The sequence below is a fragment of the Cygnus olor genome, chromosome 7 (assembly GCF_009769625.2).
Source record: "Cygnus olor isolate bCygOlo1 chromosome 7, bCygOlo1.pri.v2, whole genome shotgun sequence".
NCBI classification, from domain to species: Eukaryota; Metazoa; Chordata; class Aves; order Anseriformes; family Anatidae; genus Cygnus; species Cygnus olor.
Genome location: NC_049175.1, coordinates 6,938,914 through 6,957,650, shown reverse-complemented (window position 1 = coordinate 6,957,650; position 18,737 = coordinate 6,938,914). Strand labels below are relative to the sequence as shown.

The following is an 18,737-nucleotide window of genomic DNA, read 5'->3' as shown; positions in this document are numbered from 1 at the left end:
TTTGCTGAATGGTGTCTCTTCCTTTTGTTAGACACTGCATTCAGGTCTTTAAAAGAGAGCTTACTATAATTGTTTCCTCATTGTTAATGACACTTATTATAAATTACACTTCGGATCTGCTTTCCAGTATACTGGTCCATCTGAGAAGCTGCATTCTCAGCTGCCGACCACTGACTCAATCAAAATTACTGCTTTTGTCAGCTGAGGACCAGGTCCCAGATAAGGACCTCTCACATCTAGGGAAGAGGAACATAAGAAAATGCACAAATGGTGCGTTCTGAGGAGAAAAAAAAAACACACAAACATCTCTGCATATGTTACAGTTTTCAAGAGCTTGTATGTAATGTTATAGCTAATGGATATGAATACCTGTAAATTTGGGGGATCTGGATTTTGCAATTGGAGTTCTATTTCTCCTGTGTGTTACACTGCAGCAAAATCAATTGCTTTTAAGCCTTGCTTGCTTTTTTCATGATAAGGTGCTCAGTTGTTCAGTTGCTACTTCGTCTTAGAATACCTCATTTCCACTTTTCTTGGCTTTCTGCATGGCTGTTTCATGATGGTCACAAGAAGCACAGAATAAAGGCTTATTTCATCTGGTTAGTGTTCTGCTTTGCAAACGTTTCAATACTTTTTTCAACAAACAAAACAAAAAGGAAAACAAAACAATACCACAACAAAAAACCTTTGTTATATTTTGATTGCAAATTCTTTAAACTGAAGGCCATTTTTGAATTGTTAACTTGCACAGCACAAAGCTTCATGGAATCCTAATTCATGTCTGGGACTCCTAATTATGACATTGATACAAATCATAAATGTTTAAAAGAGGCACATTCCTCATGCATACAACGAATACAGAGGGTCATGCTCCATGACAGTTCAAGATGAGTGAGGTGGTCAAAAGCAGTGGTCTTGCCATTGATGTTTTTTGCGGAATTCTGCTATTTTGCTTTCCAGGAAGTGAGTATAGGCGAATATGGCTATTTGGAGGGTGTTTGGGTCATCAGAAACTTTCATGTGACACAGTGGTTACTTTCATATTTAGAGATAAGTACATTTTGTGATGCTTAGTTAATGACTGTATCTTCATACTTTTGTTGAAAAAACAGCTAGTTCTTATTCAGACAAAACAGTATTTAACTTACCAAAATAGTGTAATTAGTCTGAGCTGCAATTGCATCCTTAAATCTCTGCATCTTCTCGGAATCCTGTTGGGGGAATTGAAATATCTCTCTTATTGCATAAACTCTTAAAGAAATCACATGGTCCACCAGTTAACTGGCAACCAAACAACAAGCACTCTCAAAATGTCCTTTGTTCCTTGCTCAGGTGTAAGTACTCCTTATAACTGAAAAGTCATGGGGATTTAGTGTCCTGCTCAGTAACCATGCCTGGCTGTGCAAGGGTTGAACAGGCTCATTGGTGGCAGTTTGAGGTTAAGGAAAGATCTGCAGCTCCTTTCCATGGATTTTGGGTGTGTAGATTATTACTAATTGAATCACTCCATCTGAAGTAGTAAAATAATTGCTGAGTGTAATTCAGTGTTTTCAAAACAGCCAGGCATCTTCTCCAGCATGGTTCATCTGGCCAATGACATTGATGTTAATGAAAACTATTACTGATATTTTACTAGCTGGTCCAAAAAAAATTACTCCCCTGTGTGAAAGGGCATCTAGAATTTTTCAAGGCTGTTCTATCCTGCACAGATGCCTTGGATTTCAAATAACAACCTAGTAAATTTTGGATCCTGTCAAATGTACATCAAGTCAGACGCTGCAACTTTGGGAGACCCTGAAACAAGCAGAAATAACTGGGCCTCCAGATGAACAGGGAGCATTCAGCTCCTATGGACGATGAATGATCTTTTGAACAAAGAAATCATTTTAGAAACAATTCAAGGCCACCATCAGGGACCTTCAAAGTTAGAGTATATTTTTTTTCATAGGGCTAGACCCAGGCCTTAGTTCCCTTATAGAAATTAAATTACCACATGCAGTCTTTAAATCTGATTAATTTACAGCTATTCAAGCAATCTCTGCAGAGTCAGATGCTATTTTTTTACAGCAAGTGTCAAATGCATGAGATATTTCTCCTTCTAGAGAATCAATCTTTGGTCACTGTTCAAGCTATCATTTGACAATCATTTTTACTAGCATCAGATAGGAAATTGTTTTTAACTTGATTTGGATTAATGGCTGTTAATAAACAATATTTTGGGGAGTCCAAGGCTACTTGAACCAAGCGATCCATCTCTTTGTCCAAAAAAAAAGAATTAATCCCCTCAAATCTAGAGGCAATTTGCAGGTCTAAAGAAATCACCTTGGAATAGAGCTAAGTGAATTTTGTTTCTAATGAATCTGTGATTGCAATATATACATATTATTGTTATGTATATAGTTATGTATATTATATATTACTGTACATATGTAGTTTTGGATAGAGAGATGCTCAAATCGCAACAAAGATTTCTGTATTATATAAGTTACTGGGAAAGAACAATTACAAATCAGTTTCAATGTCCTTTGAATCTCTCAGTGGACAAGAAGCCAGAAGAATGATCGCTGGATTGGTTTGCATTATGCTTGCACATTTCTCAGGGAGAATTAAACCATTATTCTCCCTGTTTGGTACTGCCAAGGCATGCAACATGAAAATTCAGGGGGTGAGACTGAGCTCACTCTGGACTTGCATGGCATTCTTCTGCTTGTTTGTGTGAAGCAGTACAATTTAGGACACTGTTAAATGTGGGCACAATCTTAGATTTGGGTAGTAAAACAGTGAGAAATGCCAAAGCTTTGGGAGAACTGCAGAAATCAGTAAGTCTTGGGCCAAGGAAGTTGGAAAGAGATTATTAGAGGGAACAAGAAGGATCTGGCAGAACAATGTACCAGGAGCAGGCTGGCTCCTCCTCGGAGTGCTGCTGGCCTGCAGGTACCTGTGTTGGGGCTGAGCCTATGCTGAGCACCTGACTGTGGAGGTTCAAAGTGTGCAAAGATGACAGCAGCTTCTAACGAAATATCATTACGAGCTGTGTTGTGGGCAGTCAGATGGGACACGAGTAGCAAATAACATAAGCCTTGTCTTCTGCATGGTAGTCACTGTAATGTATGATGGCATGGTCGTGATCTGTCCTGAATTACCCACTCAGCATAGGAAATTACCTCTGCTTTCCTTTGAGTTATTGCTTTAACATGGAACTTATTCAAGTGTTGTTCATCATAAGCTAAATCCTGGACATGGTAACCATAAAGAGATTGAAAAAGCCGTGGAGGAACAATAACTATTTCTCTGGATAACTTTTTCCTCACTCTCTGGGGTATTAGGGCTTGGTTTACAAAGGTTCATTAATTTACACTTAGTCTACAGCCTGGCATTACTTTTAGCGATGCTATGTTAGATGCTACCGAACAGCAATGTGAGTTGATGCTACTAGATTGGGCTTGCTCTGCAAAATAATTTATACTGTGGCAGCGTGTTGCATCTAAACAGCCGCCTGGAAATTCCCTGTACAGCGTCAAAGTGCAGTGGGTGGAAGCGGCACACAGCGAGATGCTGAGGAAGGCTCTGCAGGGACGACAGGAGGGACAGGGGCACAGAGCTGTTCATGCAGCTACAGTCTCAGCTCTGTCAGTCGTACTTCTTTGCATGGCCAGCTAATATGCAGAGTACTCATGCTTCTGGCAAACAGATGGTGGTGGCTCAAAGAAAGGTAACAATTGTTCTTTTTGCAGAATGATGTCCGGACAGTTTGGAGCATTTTTTTATTAGCCCGATGAATCTTTTTCATCATGAAAATTCAGTCCCCTTGGAGACGGGGACACTATGTGGCAGAAATATAGCTTTAAATCCCAAAAGATCAGCCAAAACATATTCACTGAAATCCAAGCATGTGAATTATGTCACTTCACACACTGCAATCTGCTGCAGAGCTATCTACTGCAGGGGACCAGCCAGGCATTCTCCCTGGTGCGGCAGTATAACGATCCCAGAACTTTCCATGTTCAGTCTAGATCTCTCTAGAATTGGATCTGATGATAGCACATTCAGAAGGCAATATTAAGTCTAATATCAGATGTTTCGTTTCTTTCAATGCCTTATCTATTGAATCCTTTATATGCTTAAGTTAAAAATAAGAAAATTAAAATTTACAGAATCACAGAATCGTCTAGGTTGGAAGAGACCTCCAAGATCATCCAGTCCAATCTCTTACCTAATATTAACAAGTCCTCCACTAAACCATATCACTAAGCTCAACATCTAAACATCTCTTAAAGACCTCCAGGGATGGTGACTCAACCACTTCCCTGGGCAGCCCATTCCAATGCCTAACAACCCTTTCAGTAAAGAAGTTCCTCCTAATATCCAACCTAAACCTCCCCTGGCACAACTTTAGCCCATTCCCCCTTGTTCTGTCACCAGGCACGTGGGAGAATAGACCAACCCCCACCTCTCTACAGCCTCCTTTAAGGTACCTGTAGAGAGCGATAAGGTCACCCCTGAGCCTCCTCTTCTCCAGGATGAACAATCCCAGCTCCCTCAGCCGCTCCTCATAAGACTTGTTCTCCAGACCCCTCACCAGCCTCGTCGCCCTTCTCTGGACTCTCTCGAGCACCTCGGCGTCCTTCTTGTAGCAAGGGGCCCAAAACTGAACACAGTACTCGAGGTGCGGCCTCACCAGAGCCGAGTACAGGGGCACAATCACCTCCCTAGACCTGCTGTCCACACTGCTTCTTATACAAGCCAGGATGCTGTTGGCCTTCTTGGCCACCTGAGCACACTGCTGGCTCATATTCAGCTGACTATCAACCAGTACTCCCAGGTCCTTCTCTGCCAGGCAGCTTTCCAACCACTCATCTCCCAGCCTGTAGCGCTGCTTGGGGTTGTTACACCTCAGGTTCAGGACCCGGCACTTGGCCTTGTTGAACTTCATACAGTTGGCCTCAGCCCATTGGTCCAGCCTATCCAGATCCTCCTGCAGAGCTTTCCTTCCCTCGAGCAGGTCGACACACGCACCTAACTTGGTGTCATCTGCAAACTTGCTGAGGGTGCACTCAATCCCCTCATCCAGATCATCGATAAAGATATTAAAGAGGACTGGCCCCAGTACTGAGCCCTGGGGGACTCCACTAGTGACCGGCCTCCAACTGGATTTGACTCCATTCACCACGACTCTTTGGGCCCAGCTATCAAGCCAGTTTTTAACCCAACGAAGCGTACGCCAGTCCAAGCCACAAGCAGCCAGTTTTTTGAGGAGAATGTTGTGGGAAACGGTGTCAAAAGCCTTACTGAAGTCAAGGTAGACCACATCCACAGCCTTTCCCTCATCTGCTAAGCGTGTCACTTTGTCATAGAAGGAGATCAGGTTTGTCAAGCAGGACCTGCCCTTCATAAACCCATGCTGACTGGGCCTGATTGCCTGGTTGCCCTGCAAGTGCTGCGTGATGATACTCAAGATAATCTGCTCCATGAGCTTCCCTGGCACTGAGGTCAAACTAACAGGCCTATAGTTCCCCGGGTCTACCCTCCGACCCTTCTTGTAGATGGGCGTCACATTTGCTAGCCTCCAGTCGACTGGGACCTCCCCTGATAGCCAGGACTGCCGATAAATGATGGAAAGCGGCTTGGCCAGCTCCTCCGCCAGTTCTCTCAGTACCCTCGGGTGGATCCCATCCGGCCCCATCGACTTGCATACATCCAAGTGTCGTAGCAGGTCGCCAACCATTTCCTCGTGGATGGTGAGGGCCACATCCTGCTCCCCATCCCCTTCCACCAGCTCAGGGTACTGGGTATCCAGAGAACAATTGGTTTTGCCGCTAAAGACTGAGGCAAAGAAGGCATTAAGCACCTCAGCTTTTTCCTCATCCCTTGTAACTAAGTTTCCCCCCACATCTAGTAAAGGATGGAGATTCTCCTTAGTCCTCCTTTTGGTGTTGATGCATTTGTAAAAACATTTTTTGTTATCTTTAACGGCAGTAGCCAGATTGAGCTCCAGATGAGCTTTGGCCCTTCTAATTTTGTCCCTGCACAGCCTCGCAACAGCCTTATAGTCCTCGTGAGTGGCCCACCATCTTTTCCAAAGATTATAAACCCTCTTTTTTCTCCTAAGCTCGAGTCACAACTCTCTGTTCAGCCAGGCCGGTCTTCTTCCACACCGGCTCGTCTTTGGGCACGTGGGGACAGACCGCTCCTGAGCCATTAAGATTTCCTTCTTGAAGAGTCCCCAGCCTTCCTGGACTCCTCTGCCCTTCAAAACCTCCTCCCAAGGGACTCTGCCAACCAGTGTCCTGAACAACTCAAAGTCAGCCCTCCGGAAGTCCAAGACAGCAGTTTTACTGGTCCCCTTCCTGGCTTTGCCAAGAATAGAGAATTCTACCAATTCGTGGTCACTCTGCCCAAGACAGCTCCCGACCACCACATCTCCCACCAGTCTGTCCCTGTTTGTGAACAGAAGGTCTAGCGGGGCACCTCCCCTGGTAGGCTCTCTAACCAGCTGCATCAGGAAGCTATCTTCCACGCTCTCCAGAAACCTCTTAGACTGCTTTCTCTGGGCTGTGTTGTGCTTCCAGGATGTCTGGGAAGTTGAAGTCCCCCACGAGAACAAGCGCTGATGATTTTGCAACTTCTGCCAGCTGCCTGTAGAACTCCTCATCTATCTCCTCATCCTGGTTCGGTGGTCTATAACAGACCCCCACCAGGATGCTTGCCTTGTTGGCCTTCCTGCTGATCCTAACCCACAGAGACTCAACCTTATCAGTCCCAGCCTCAAGTTCCACAACATCAAAACACTCTCTAATATAGAGAGCCACACCACCACCCCTTCTGTGCTGCCTGTCCCTTCTGAAGAGCCTATAGCCAGGCATTGCAGCACTCCAGTCATGCGAGTGGTCCCACCACGTTTCCATGATGGCAGCCGAGTCACAGCCTGCCTGCTGCACGATGGCTTCCAGCTCCTCTTGTTTGTTACCCATGCTGCGTGCATTAGTGTAGATGCACTTCAGCTGGGCCATTGCCTTCTCCCCCAGCCTTGCCATTGTTCCCCTGGCACAACTCCAACAAGCCTAATTTCAGCCCCGTCCCCCTTCTTTCCTAGTTTAAAGCCCTCTCAATGAGCCCTGCCAGCTCCTGGGCTAGGATCCGTTTTCCCCTTAGAGATAGGGACCCGTCTGCGGTCACCAGGCCGGGTACCGAGTAAAGCGCCCCATGGTCAAAAAAAACAAAATTTCTATGTTGGCACCAGCCTCTGAGCCACGTGTTAATCAGGTGGGCTTTCCGTGTCCTCTCGGTACCCCTCCCTGCTATTGTAGGGATGGATGAAAACACCACCTGTACTCCCGCTCCATCCACTAACCATCCCAGTCCCCTAAAGTCCCGTTTGCCTTCAGGCTTCTCTCTTCAATATCATCACTGCCAGCCTGGACTATCAAAAGAGGGTAGTAGTCAGAGGGGTGAACCAGGTTGGGAAGCTTTCTGGCAACATCCCTGACCCTGGCCCCAGGGAGGCAGCAGACTTCCCTATGGGTAGGGTCAGGCCGACAAATAGGGCCCTCTGTCCCCTGGAGAAGGGAGTTGCCTAGAACAATTACCCTTCTGTCTTTCTTGGTGGAGGCAGTCTTGAGGCATGGAGTCGACCTCCTTGCCCTAGGCATCCTCCTGGGTAGACTTTCTACCTCATCTTCACCCACCGGTCTCTCAAGCTCTAGGGCCTCAAACCTGTTGTGTACGCGCACCTGGGAAGGTGGTGGCGGTAGGGGGGGTGTCTCCTGCCAGGTCGGGCAGGGACCTGTCTCCATTCCTCCTTAACTCCTAGGTCCCCTCCCTCTGCCCGACAGGGCAGGGGGTCCACCCCCATTTGGGGTGTCTCACCTCGGTACCTCTCCTTCAGGCCCTGCAGGGAGTTGCTCCACCAGTCTATCTCCCGCTCACACTCCCTGACAGCCCTCAACCTCTCCACCTCCTCCCTGAGCTCTGACACCAGGCGGACCAGGTCATCCACCTGCTCGCACCTCACACACACAGTCCCTCTGCCTCCCTCAGATGGCAGCAACAGGCTCAGACACTCTTAGCTTAACAGTTTAGCTTAATTTAGCTTAACAATTGGTTTGCACCAAGAGCAAAATCTGCAAGGCCAGTTACTCAGTGCTATGCCTTTATGTTCTCGGTTAACAAAGTGAGATACTGGGGATCATGAATGTATATTTGCATAGGGTTTTACCAGAGAAGGCAGAAGGAGACAGACCAACATACCGGTAGAGCTGGCTTGTCATCAATCATTGCTTTTACAAAAGTAAATGCTTCCACAGTAGCAGACCTAATATTGTCGACTCTGCCCTCATCAAATCGGCGTATGGAAGCACTTTCATAGGTAGGGACAAGTCTCCTGTGGCATCTGAGAGAATGAAGTAAGAAAAACAAAGACTAGTTATTTCCAAGGCATCATAAGGACTAAGAGAAATATAGGCTTGGTGCACTTTACTGTTACAGCCATGATTTTATTTTTTGCATAGCATTCATCCTAATGCTGATAGAATTCAATAAGAAACTTAAAAAAGATGAATGCTCACTCAAGTCTAATATGAGGAGCTGCATACAGCAGTTTACATTTTGTTTATGTATTGCCAGTAAAAAATGACTTGCTGTGTAAAAACAAGGCTAGTAAAACTAAAATCTACTGAAAGATCTCAAGGAATGTTTTATTTGTACTGCATCATAAAATAATTGTGTAATTAATCATCTACTTATAGGACTGAAATATGTTTTATTTAAAACAAGGAAAAAATGAACTGAGTGTCAATGAAAAACAGAAAATTAATAAGAGAAAAGCATGCTTTTTGAGACTGAGCTGGAATGAAAACCCACATTGCAAATAGAGCACAGATTGTTGTTTAATTTGGACCCAGGACTATAACTACCATTCCTTGCCTCAGGAGACCGACTGTGCCTTATCTACTTTCAGTTGAATCAGGGGTCTCAGTTATGATGTAGCTGTCCCTGAGGCTGTGGGGTTTTTTGCATATGTGGGATTTAAATTATTGCTCAGATTCAGATGAAAGTCTTGGACCAGGTCATTGTTGGAGTTTGGTCATGGAATACACAAAATGGATGTTCAACAGATGTTTATGGAGTACACAAAATGTGTTAGGCATCTGTTCATTTTGGCTAGGTAAAGACCACTTCAGGATTTAATTTGACATGATAAAGAATTATTTGTGTAATAGGCTGTTCTGCAGGAAACCATGCAACCAATCTCTAGCCTGGAGCATTAGCTGTTCTGACAACATATAAAGCAGCTTTTAACTCTGATAATACCATGGAAATTAGAGGATATTATTAAATCTTGGGATGCCTGTGAAGGCAGTAGCAGAAGTTACTGTCCTGTATAGGAACTCTGATCTGAAATCCTGCTGTAGTGTTTTTCCCTGTGGGCATTTTACCCCCCTGCATATGTTAGGGGGACATGTATGCAGAAAGCTATGGGTTATTGTCACAGTTCCTCCCAAGCTGCCCTCAGTGGCAAGAAAGTGTTTCTGGGACTCCATAGCAGCTCCTGCTGCCACAGGTGGTAGGACTTTCTGCCTCTCCCTGCCACATCTCTCACCCTCTTCTCTGCACCAAGCTCAGGACAGCTGTGGGGAGGGCAGTGGCTGGGAGTGGCATCTCGGGGAGACAGGGATGGGAAGGCAGAGCAAGGAGTGGGAAAGGCAGTGAGGAAAAGGAATGCTCTGTCTCAGAGCTGGGCGGCAACTTCTATTCTGCCTGACTTACCGTTGTTAGGGTAAATCGTTCGTTTCCATGCAGGTGGCATTTTTTTGGGTGTTGGGGAAAAACTGGACCCTCTCTATAAACAACTAATTGTGAATTCTCCTGTCCTGCTACCTTGTTCCTATGGTTTGAGTTAACCTTACCTGTAAAATGCCAGCTGAAGTGCTACTTGAATGTAGGCATCCGGGCTAATCTTCTGTTTCTTAATAAACTCCTTTCCATAGTTTTCAAACTTGTAGGCGATGAAGTCCAGATTTTTCACCATCCTGGAAAACAAGCAAAGGCAGTTACCATGGGGGGGATGCCAGAATCTCACGTTCCATTTCAGACTGTAGATAAAACCCAGAGAAATGTTCCTGCCTGTACCCACAGAGGTGAGGGGGCTTCTGCTGTGCGGACAGTCCTGGCCTTGGGTAACTTCTTCCTAGTCAGTGACTTCTATTCATACTGGTTCTAGGCTGGGCTTGTAGGCCTTAACGTGAGCTGTGGTACTCAGGTCCATCTGCGTAACATCCCCCCGCACCCACCCCCCCCTTTTTTTTTTTTTTTTTTTATAAACCTAGTGTTTTCACTCCTGAAGCCTAAGTTGGGGCCTCCTTTGTTCAGGACAAATTTCTGTAAGATTTACAAGTGTGAGAAAAGGGTCAGTTAAAAACCTGTTGGAGGCCATAAGCTCCTCACAAGTTTCAATTTAGAGGACTACTACCTTTATTTAAAAACAAAAAGGAATTACTCTGCATCCTGAATGTTTGCATACTTTCCTGCATGCTTCTAGCCACTTTGAGGCTTGTCCAATGCACTGGACACTGGACATACAGCTGATCATATAATTGTGTTAATTCTCTACAGAGAGTTCATGTCAGCACTCAGGCCTGTGATCTAAATAATTTGAAGAAAATCTCTCATTGTCCACCCACCCCCTCAGATCATGCAAATCTTTTACAGTCTGGAAACACAATCAGAAGAATTAACCTTTGTAGGATGTAATGGATGTAAACAAATAAAATTCCTGAATTCAAATTGTTTATTCAAACCAGTTGTAGTCTACTGTCCCGTATACTTATCCCCATTGCCCTGTCCTCTGCTTTAGTAAGGTCTAACCTATAAAATGTACCCATAAAAACAGAGGACCTGCACCATTTGCATCCTGTGCAGACAGGACTTTTTTTTTTTTTTTTTTTTTTCACCAGTGGTGGTTACTTTTTCTAGTATTTAAGTGAGAGGACAACAATGGTAGTGCAATTCCTGAATACCATGAAGTAGCCCCAGCCCAATAGGGTACCATCCTGCTAAGAAATGCTAGGTATGCCCATGCTTAGCTGTGTTTGGGAAGAGGAGGAGCAGGAGGGCAGGGGGAGCCCTCTAGGAGAAAATCCATCCCTGCTCACAATGTGCTGGGTAGCTCCCAGCTTGCAGTCATTGTTGAAAAAAGTGAGGACTATGTGCTACCTTTGGAGTTTTTCTGCTGATGATGCCATGTGTGCCTGAATTTCAGGGGAACATTTCCATCTTAGTCTCCGTGGAGCAGGAAGCTCACTTACTGAATCAGCTCGGACTAATTTCTTGGAGCTTTCTTTCCTGTTAGTATGTGAGAGAAAAGTCATTAAGCTCACGGTGAGAGTCTATTTGTCAAACACGGCTTTTTTAGCAGGTGAGTGACTAGTTTCCAGCAGCTGAACAGGGCTTAGTGGCCCTGTGCACCAGGGGAAATTTGCTGCTGGCAGAAGCTTCTCAGGGCCGGAGCGGGTGCAGTAGCTGCACTGAAAAGGGACTCACATGTGCTTGAGCAGGTGTTCAGTGCACTGCACCAGTACGATGCCATCGAAAGGGGAATGTTCACACACGGTACCGCAGACTCCGTCTCTTCCTACGACAAACTAAGTAAAGGAGAGAACAAGTGCAAGATATGTAGTGAATAAATCGTAGGTTACTCACAATGGCAATCTAAAAAGTTATGTTGTCATTGCTTGCTTTAAGGACTTCCTTGACTTAAAGATCAATGGAGACTTATAGACTTATCACGGGAGACTTTCTTGTCCTGTGAGTCTTTACGTTTGAAGCCTTTCATGCTGCTGTTTTGGACTGAGGTCAATGAGAATGTAAACTTTAATAAATTCCCATTGTAATCTGGAAATTGGATTTAGCATCTGCTTTATGGTACAGAAAACCCCAGTCACTAAAAAACAAATGAAAAACTCCACAAAAAACAGGCTGAGGTTCTTCCCCATCTGGGAGTAATGCAACTACTTTACCTGGGAAGTCCCTTAGTATCACATTTTATTACAAGTTGCATATCAATTGAGCAAGCTCATCCTTATTTGATAGCTTTCTCATGGCTTGTTTTACTGTTCTGCTTCCTCTTTGTGTTTCTGGTGGTTTTCTTCATTCCCCTCATCCTCCTTGATTTCATTGCATACTGGTATAACTGCTGCACTGCGATTTAGTGATACCCTCTTGCAGTCAGTTATTTCTGCACCTCAAACAACAGCAAACTGCAACCTGTCTCATGTTTCCCGACCTTTTTCTTGATCCTCCAACCCCCTTCTTCTGAAGCATCTCTGGCTGGACTTTTCCCACTCAGCTTACTGCGCATTTGTTCTCATGTACACATCCTTCCTCCTTGGTCTCCAGTAGTTTCCATGAGGCTTTCACAGAGTGTGTGTGTGATGCAGAAAGTTTACCTGGATGTTTTCTGATGCCTTACTGCAAAGTTGAAGATGGTTATGGAGGGAAAGAGCAAGTCTTACTGTGGGAACGGCTATCTGTGAAACCCCTATTTGCATGAAAGAAAATGGGATCTTTTTCCCCCGAACAATTTCTCTTCACCTTTGAACTACTTCTGGCCTGCATACATCACACCAGGTGCAGCGCTCCTGTACACTATGCAAATGTATTTGTTTCCCACTATGTTCTGACAGTAAATGAAAATAAGGTCTTGTTTATTCTCGTCTTCTTGAAATGTCTTAACTAGTGGCCCTGCAAATAACAGAGGAGTCTAACCACAGACAAATGGTTCTTAAAGACAAATGTTTCATTCTTAAAAAACAGCACTGGAGTCTGCTAACGATGTCATTTGCAGTGGCATAAATCAGGAATGACTACTGAAATAGATTTGCGCTAGGATAAATCAGTGCAAATGAAATTTGTTTAGTGGTCTCTCTTTTCATGTTGCCGTTCTTAGATATGGCAAAAGCAACAAGCGTTGTGCAACCTGTGGATCAGTCAAGGTTTTTTCAATTTTTCATGAGGTGTCAACAGTGTTGACAGTTGGAGATTAATACATTGCTTCACCCTGAGTCTATTGCAAACTGTGAAAATAACAGTGTGACACTTTCAAATATGACAAAGCCTGATTGGGAAAGAGGCTTGAGAAATCAACGCTTCCAGGAAAGCCTTGACGAGAATGTTATTAAATGAACATGTAGTCTGTTAAGTGGAACTTAATACTAACTTAAACACAGACTAAATTACAAACAGTAGCATTTCTAGGATGTAAGGAAAATGTGTAAGAAGAGAAAACAGGGAAAGCTATTGTGCTTTTCCGTTTTGTTTTGGACTGTTTGTCCAGCATTTTTTTTCCACTTGATTGAGTATAATAAATGTGTACTGCTTTTTATTAGAAGTCTGCCTATCTGTATGTCTGTCTATCTCCCTGTCTCCTCATGTGTAAATGGCAACTTCATGGGAGGTGGAAGTGTCCCTGTGCTGGAGAAGACCCCCGGCCAGTGAGGCAGTAGGTCTGCTTCCCCTGCCCCACAGGGAGCACCAGCCCTGCCCGGTGGATGTGGACACCACCTCCCTCTCTCTCCCACGTGCTTCTAGGTGGTCCCTACCACAAGCACAACTGAAGTTCTTTGCCACATGTAAGTAATATCATAGTACTGTAAGGTTTTTACCTGCATAGGTTTGTCATACCAGCGATTGGCCCCGTTTTTATGGTAGCCTCCCCCATGTAGCAGTTGCAATGCCATGTTTGTATCATTGAGTTCCACCCCACTTGGGCTGTCCAGGCACACCAGGCATATGCATCGTTCAATCATATCAAGAGAGTCACGGTTAGTGGAGTCTGGAGATAAAAGAGTAAAATGTTCACATCTTCTTACCTGTAGTGCAAGACTGGCTGGGGAACCTGCTACCTTGGACAGCATTAAAGATCTGACCCTCACTCTGCCATGAGCTGCTGTCTGCAGAGCTCTCAAAAGAGAGAACAGAACATCCTTGGTGCAAGGAGACATTACACCAAGGCATTCATTCATGTGTTAACTTCTGTGTGATTCAATATGATTCCATAATATCCACTTTCTGACATTAATTTTCTGAAGTACTTATACTACCAAATAGATCTATTTTGTTTTTACAGCCAGCGCTGGTTACTTACTTTATATGTAACAGTTACAGAGAGGACAGGTGGAAAATGGAGAATTTCAGAGCTCATGCTATTGCTGCAATGCTGTGGTATTCTGCTGTGGAGCAGTAGGACCTATGCTGCTTTTTGCTGTTCTCACATTAAAACCCTTTTCTGGACAAGAAACAGCAGGGCCCGTGTTGGTTTTGTGTTGTTCTTGCATCAAAACCCTTTTCTCTCTTTTATCACTGATCATTTATTGTTGCAATGCAAATAACCCCTGGACAGGGTATACTGCCTGTATCACATGGATAAGGTTGTGACACAGTGTTGCCCAAACCATTAATTGCCACCTTCCACTTCCTCTCTATCACTTGTGTGTTTCTGAATATAATGTGCTTTTTCTGGCTGCTTCTGAGTAAAAAGTAAAGGTAAGGGTTTGCTGTGTTTCTGAGGGCCAGCTTGAGGCACAGGGATTATTTAATTCTGAGGACTTAATACAGCTCTTAATTGAAAGGATAGAAGTGTGGAACCTATAACAAAGACTTGTTTTATTCATAAGCATATAACATCATTAATTGCTGTTAAATGGTTGTTAACGAGATCAAAGGATAAAGGACTTTTAAACATTGAGTTAAAGTTCCTTCCACTCTTTACAGATCAGCTTTCATCTGTTGGTTTTGCCAGATTTCATGAAAATGTTTGATTTAAAATGTTTTTAACTAAAGATGTGAATTCAGATCAAAATTTCTTGCAAGTCTGTGCTAAGTTCAGCAAATCTGTGCCCAATTCAGGAGATGCATTTGAAATATGGAGCAATTTCAAAATGTGCATATTTCTAGGTTTTGCAAATATGAAAAGTAGTTTGATCCTCTAAAAGAAAAGCATTTTTCAAAGTTAAAAAAAAATCCTTTTAGAAGTGAGTAACATAAGTTAGTAAGGAGCTAGAAAACAACACATGCTTGATATCCACGGTCATTCTCTAGGCTCAGTGCAGAAAAAGTGCAAATATGCAATAATTGTTAAAGGCGACAAGAGAAGGAAAGGCAGGTGATAGGGAAGGAAGGACAGGCTGGGAAGGAAGCAGGGAGCTGTGGCCTCTTGCAGGTTGTGGAAAGGTGATGTCTCTTGCTGTTTGTTGGCTCCTGGAAGGGAGCACTGGCAGCCAGGGACCCTGAGGGACAGAGGTGGCCAGCCTGGCTTCCTGTAGGCTGCATGGGGACATGGCGGAGCACACGGTGCCTTGTCTTCTCCTGCCCACAGAAGCAGAGTCCTAGGGAAGGCACCTGGTGTTCCTGCCAGCTCCTAGAATGACATGAGCCAGGAGCTTGTAATTGATTTCCTGGTTCCTATGGGCACATAGGCTGAACTGCACCAGATGCCAGTGACCTGTGCTTCCCTACAACATGTGAAACACTGGTGGCTCTGTGAGTTGTCTTCTAAGGCACTCGGAAGCTTTATAAAGGATAACTGGTGTCCCTGTCCTCTTGGCCATAAAGTTCTTTTAGTATGTGACACTTGTTGGCCTGAGAGTAATGGTGGTATTTATTCCATTGATGCTCTGGGCACGCAAACACAAAGGCTGAAAAGGGCTGTGTGAATGAAAGTTGCCCTGTATACACAAGCTGCTGGTATTTGTGGACAGGCATCTTCAAGGAAAAACTGGATAGTGATTTACAAAGTGCTCACAGCTTGCACAGCGCTCTGCTTTATGTTATCTGATGGGTTTATAGATATTGTATTGTGGCTGCTGCCCTCACATCACTGACAGATATAAAGCCCTTTTGCTGACATATGGCTTTGGGGTAGCTTGATTCCAGGTATTACGGTGAATAAAATTAAGATCTGCTAGAAATGGGAAAGCAGTTGAAAGATGTCCTTACAGACAAACCAGGCATGTTCAGAGAGCTGATCAAACACTGACAAAATTACCATATACAGCAAACAATGGACTGCACAAGAACTCAAGAACCATGACTTGGGATGGGAAATAAATCTTTCAGAAAGAGCTAAAACAGAGAAGCACTAGAAAAACCTGAACCCCTGCAAAACATTTTTTTTTTCTAATGCACATGAATACATTGATTTGGCCAGTCAGCTTCTGCTTTGTTGAGGTTTTGGGATTTTGTTTTAAAAAGGAAAAAATGCAAAGAAAGTTCTGTAATTGAATTCAGATATGGTAGGCATGAGACAGCAGCAGCCCCTATAGTAGTAAGAATGCACTTCCTCTACTCAAGAGAGTGGGTTAGTTATACAGCCTGAATGCAGTTAAAATACTGACTGTATTTATAAATCAATGACGTCTGTGTTTATTATAATTCCTTTAAAATTTTCTTACTTAGAAGACCTTCCCTTTACTTGGTGTCTATGCAGGCATATGTCCCCTTTGTAAGCTCTGCAGGCTGCTGTTTGTCTTTTCGTTCCTAAACCATCCTCTTTTCTGGCCCAGTACAGAGCAGTTGTGGAGTGACTCCTTCCACCTCACACTGCTTCACCAGCGGCTTTTCTATCCCTCTGTTAGTTACTGTTGTAAGAACAATAGGAGCTGGATTCGGTGATCCTTGAGGGATCTGTCTGTTGAGTCTTGTATCCTCCGTATGTAACAGCAAAGTGTTGTGCTATTTAGAGGAGCTGTGCTAATGCAAGTGGTCTAGGATGGGATCCCTGCTTAGATCCCTTTGCTAGTGCAGAGTCTGTTTTTTTCAGCTTCATAACTAAATTGATTTGCTTCATCATTAAAATGAATATTTTGGCAAATGCCAAGTAATCCAGAAACACCACTGAGATGGTTCTACTAGTTTTTGTTGATTTTTTCTTTTTTTTTTTTTTCTTTATGACATGGGATTGCAAACATTATTTAGCTGCAAGTGTCAAGGTATAGTCACTGTTTCACCTAAAGGTGCAGCCTGAAAATAAATGATTAGGTGTTTATCTTGGTTTTCATTAAAATAAAGGAATCTTTCTCTTCCCTGCTTTGAAAAAGAAAAGAAGGAGAGAAAAAAGCCTTAAGATGAAACTGGTACCGCATTATAGGCTTAGACAGTGAAAAGCAAATAACAGTATTTTTTGAAATCTCATATCGTTTTGCTTTCTGCACATTGAGATTGCCTCAGAGAATTACTATGTACATAGACACCTTTCTAGCTCTAAGTAAGAGCTAAGAAAGTAACATGGATTAACACGATGGTGACAAACCACTACTCTTTTTGGCATTGGATCTACTCTGTTGAGTTCACTGAGTCATAAAATTGAGTTCGGTGACTGTAAATCTGGTATTGTTTATAACCACTAGTAATTTTATTGTCTTGTTAGAAGTACACTGTAATCAAAGAATGAGTTATTTGATGTGAGTAGAAAGCAATAAGAACAGATGAAATGATAGGTGTGAAATGGAAACAGTGTGCTTGGCATATATGCAATAGGAAAGTGCTTATTGTCTCTTAACCCAGGCTTAACATGTGCAGTGAGTGGAAATTAGAAGTCAAATGAGACAAGGACACAAGAACAAAAAAGAGCAGACAGAAAATGAAGGAAAAGGGTTTCTGATCTAAAGAAAGCAAATATTTTTTTAATGCTAGTTTCTAATGTCCTGACTATAGGTTTGTTGAAGCTGGTGATGCTTTAATGGAATACTTCAATGGAATTCATTCTTTAATGATGATTACTTTTTAATCAACCCAAATAGTACTCAGTTATTCAGTATTATGGATCTATTGAATAGAATGTAAACTCATTTCCAGTGAGACAATCCCCAACATTTTTTGCTTTAAATGACCACAACTGACTGAAAACAGTCTGTTCTACTTTAAAAATGCATGAAATGAATTTCTCCCATGACCCTATGATTTATTTTAGGCTATGTAATGGATTATGAAGAAATTGAACACTGACTTCAGTTCCAAATTAATTTACCCTACTGATGATGTGTAGGCACTCATGATCTCAGAGAAGCTATGACCCTGATGAAATTTTGTGTGGGTAGAAAGGACATTTAGAAGAAAATTCTGAATGATACTTCTGCTTTTTTTCCTTCATATAATTAACAATAGCCTTATATCAAAAGAGTGAAATATTGATCCAAATGGGAGAAGAAAATAAAGAAGGTAATTTTGAGTTCTGATGCCAGCTCTTCAAAATTATGAGTGTCATCTTTGAGGGCAGAAGATGCACTTAACACCTGCAGATAGAGAGGATGGCTTTTACTTGGTTAACACCTTCATGCGTCATCAGGGGCTGGACTCTGCTAGTATGGAGCTAAGAACAGGAAAACACTTGCAAATCTGAAGTTGCACATAGAGTGGCAGGGGCAGAATGATGTCTGCACATGTTCCAGTTCTTCAGGGAGTAAGGTGTGCCAGCCCCCACTGGGGCCGGCAGTTTTGAAGGTTTCCCTTCTAGCCTTGCCTAACATCCTGTTACTTGTTGCTCGGCTCCTCTTTGATGCTGAAGTAACCTCTCCATGTTTGCCATCCAGAGAAATTTCTTTCAGGTTTGTTAGACCTTCTAATTCTGCTGATTATTTGAGAAGCACAAGCAAAACTTCTGCTGAGCAGGGGGACAGAGAAGTGGAGCTCCTGAGAGTGAGAGCTCTACCAGCAGGAGGTTTGACAACAAAAGCAGCTAAACAGTT

At 43.3% G+C, this 18,737-nt stretch overlaps 1 protein-coding gene across 1 annotated transcript in view; it reads right to left on the bottom strand.

Moving 5' to 3' along the window:
- CHAT (choline O-acetyltransferase) overlaps window positions 1–18,737 on the bottom strand; it is a 41,117-nt gene that overhangs the window by 6,973 nt on the left and 15,407 nt on the right. The window contains exons 8-13 of the mRNA XM_040564055.1: window positions 13,659–13,828; window positions 11,539–11,639; window positions 11,212–11,340; window positions 9,906–10,028; window positions 8,248–8,389; window positions 1,149–1,211 (exon numbers count right to left, since the gene is read on the bottom strand). Coding sequence (XP_040419989.1) covers window positions 1,149–1,211; window positions 8,248–8,389; window positions 9,906–10,028; window positions 11,212–11,340; window positions 11,539–11,639; window positions 13,659–13,828 — 728 coding nt within the window. The remainder of the gene's footprint in view (window positions 1–1,148; window positions 1,212–8,247; window positions 8,390–9,905; window positions 10,029–11,211; window positions 11,341–11,538; window positions 11,640–13,658; window positions 13,829–18,737) is intronic.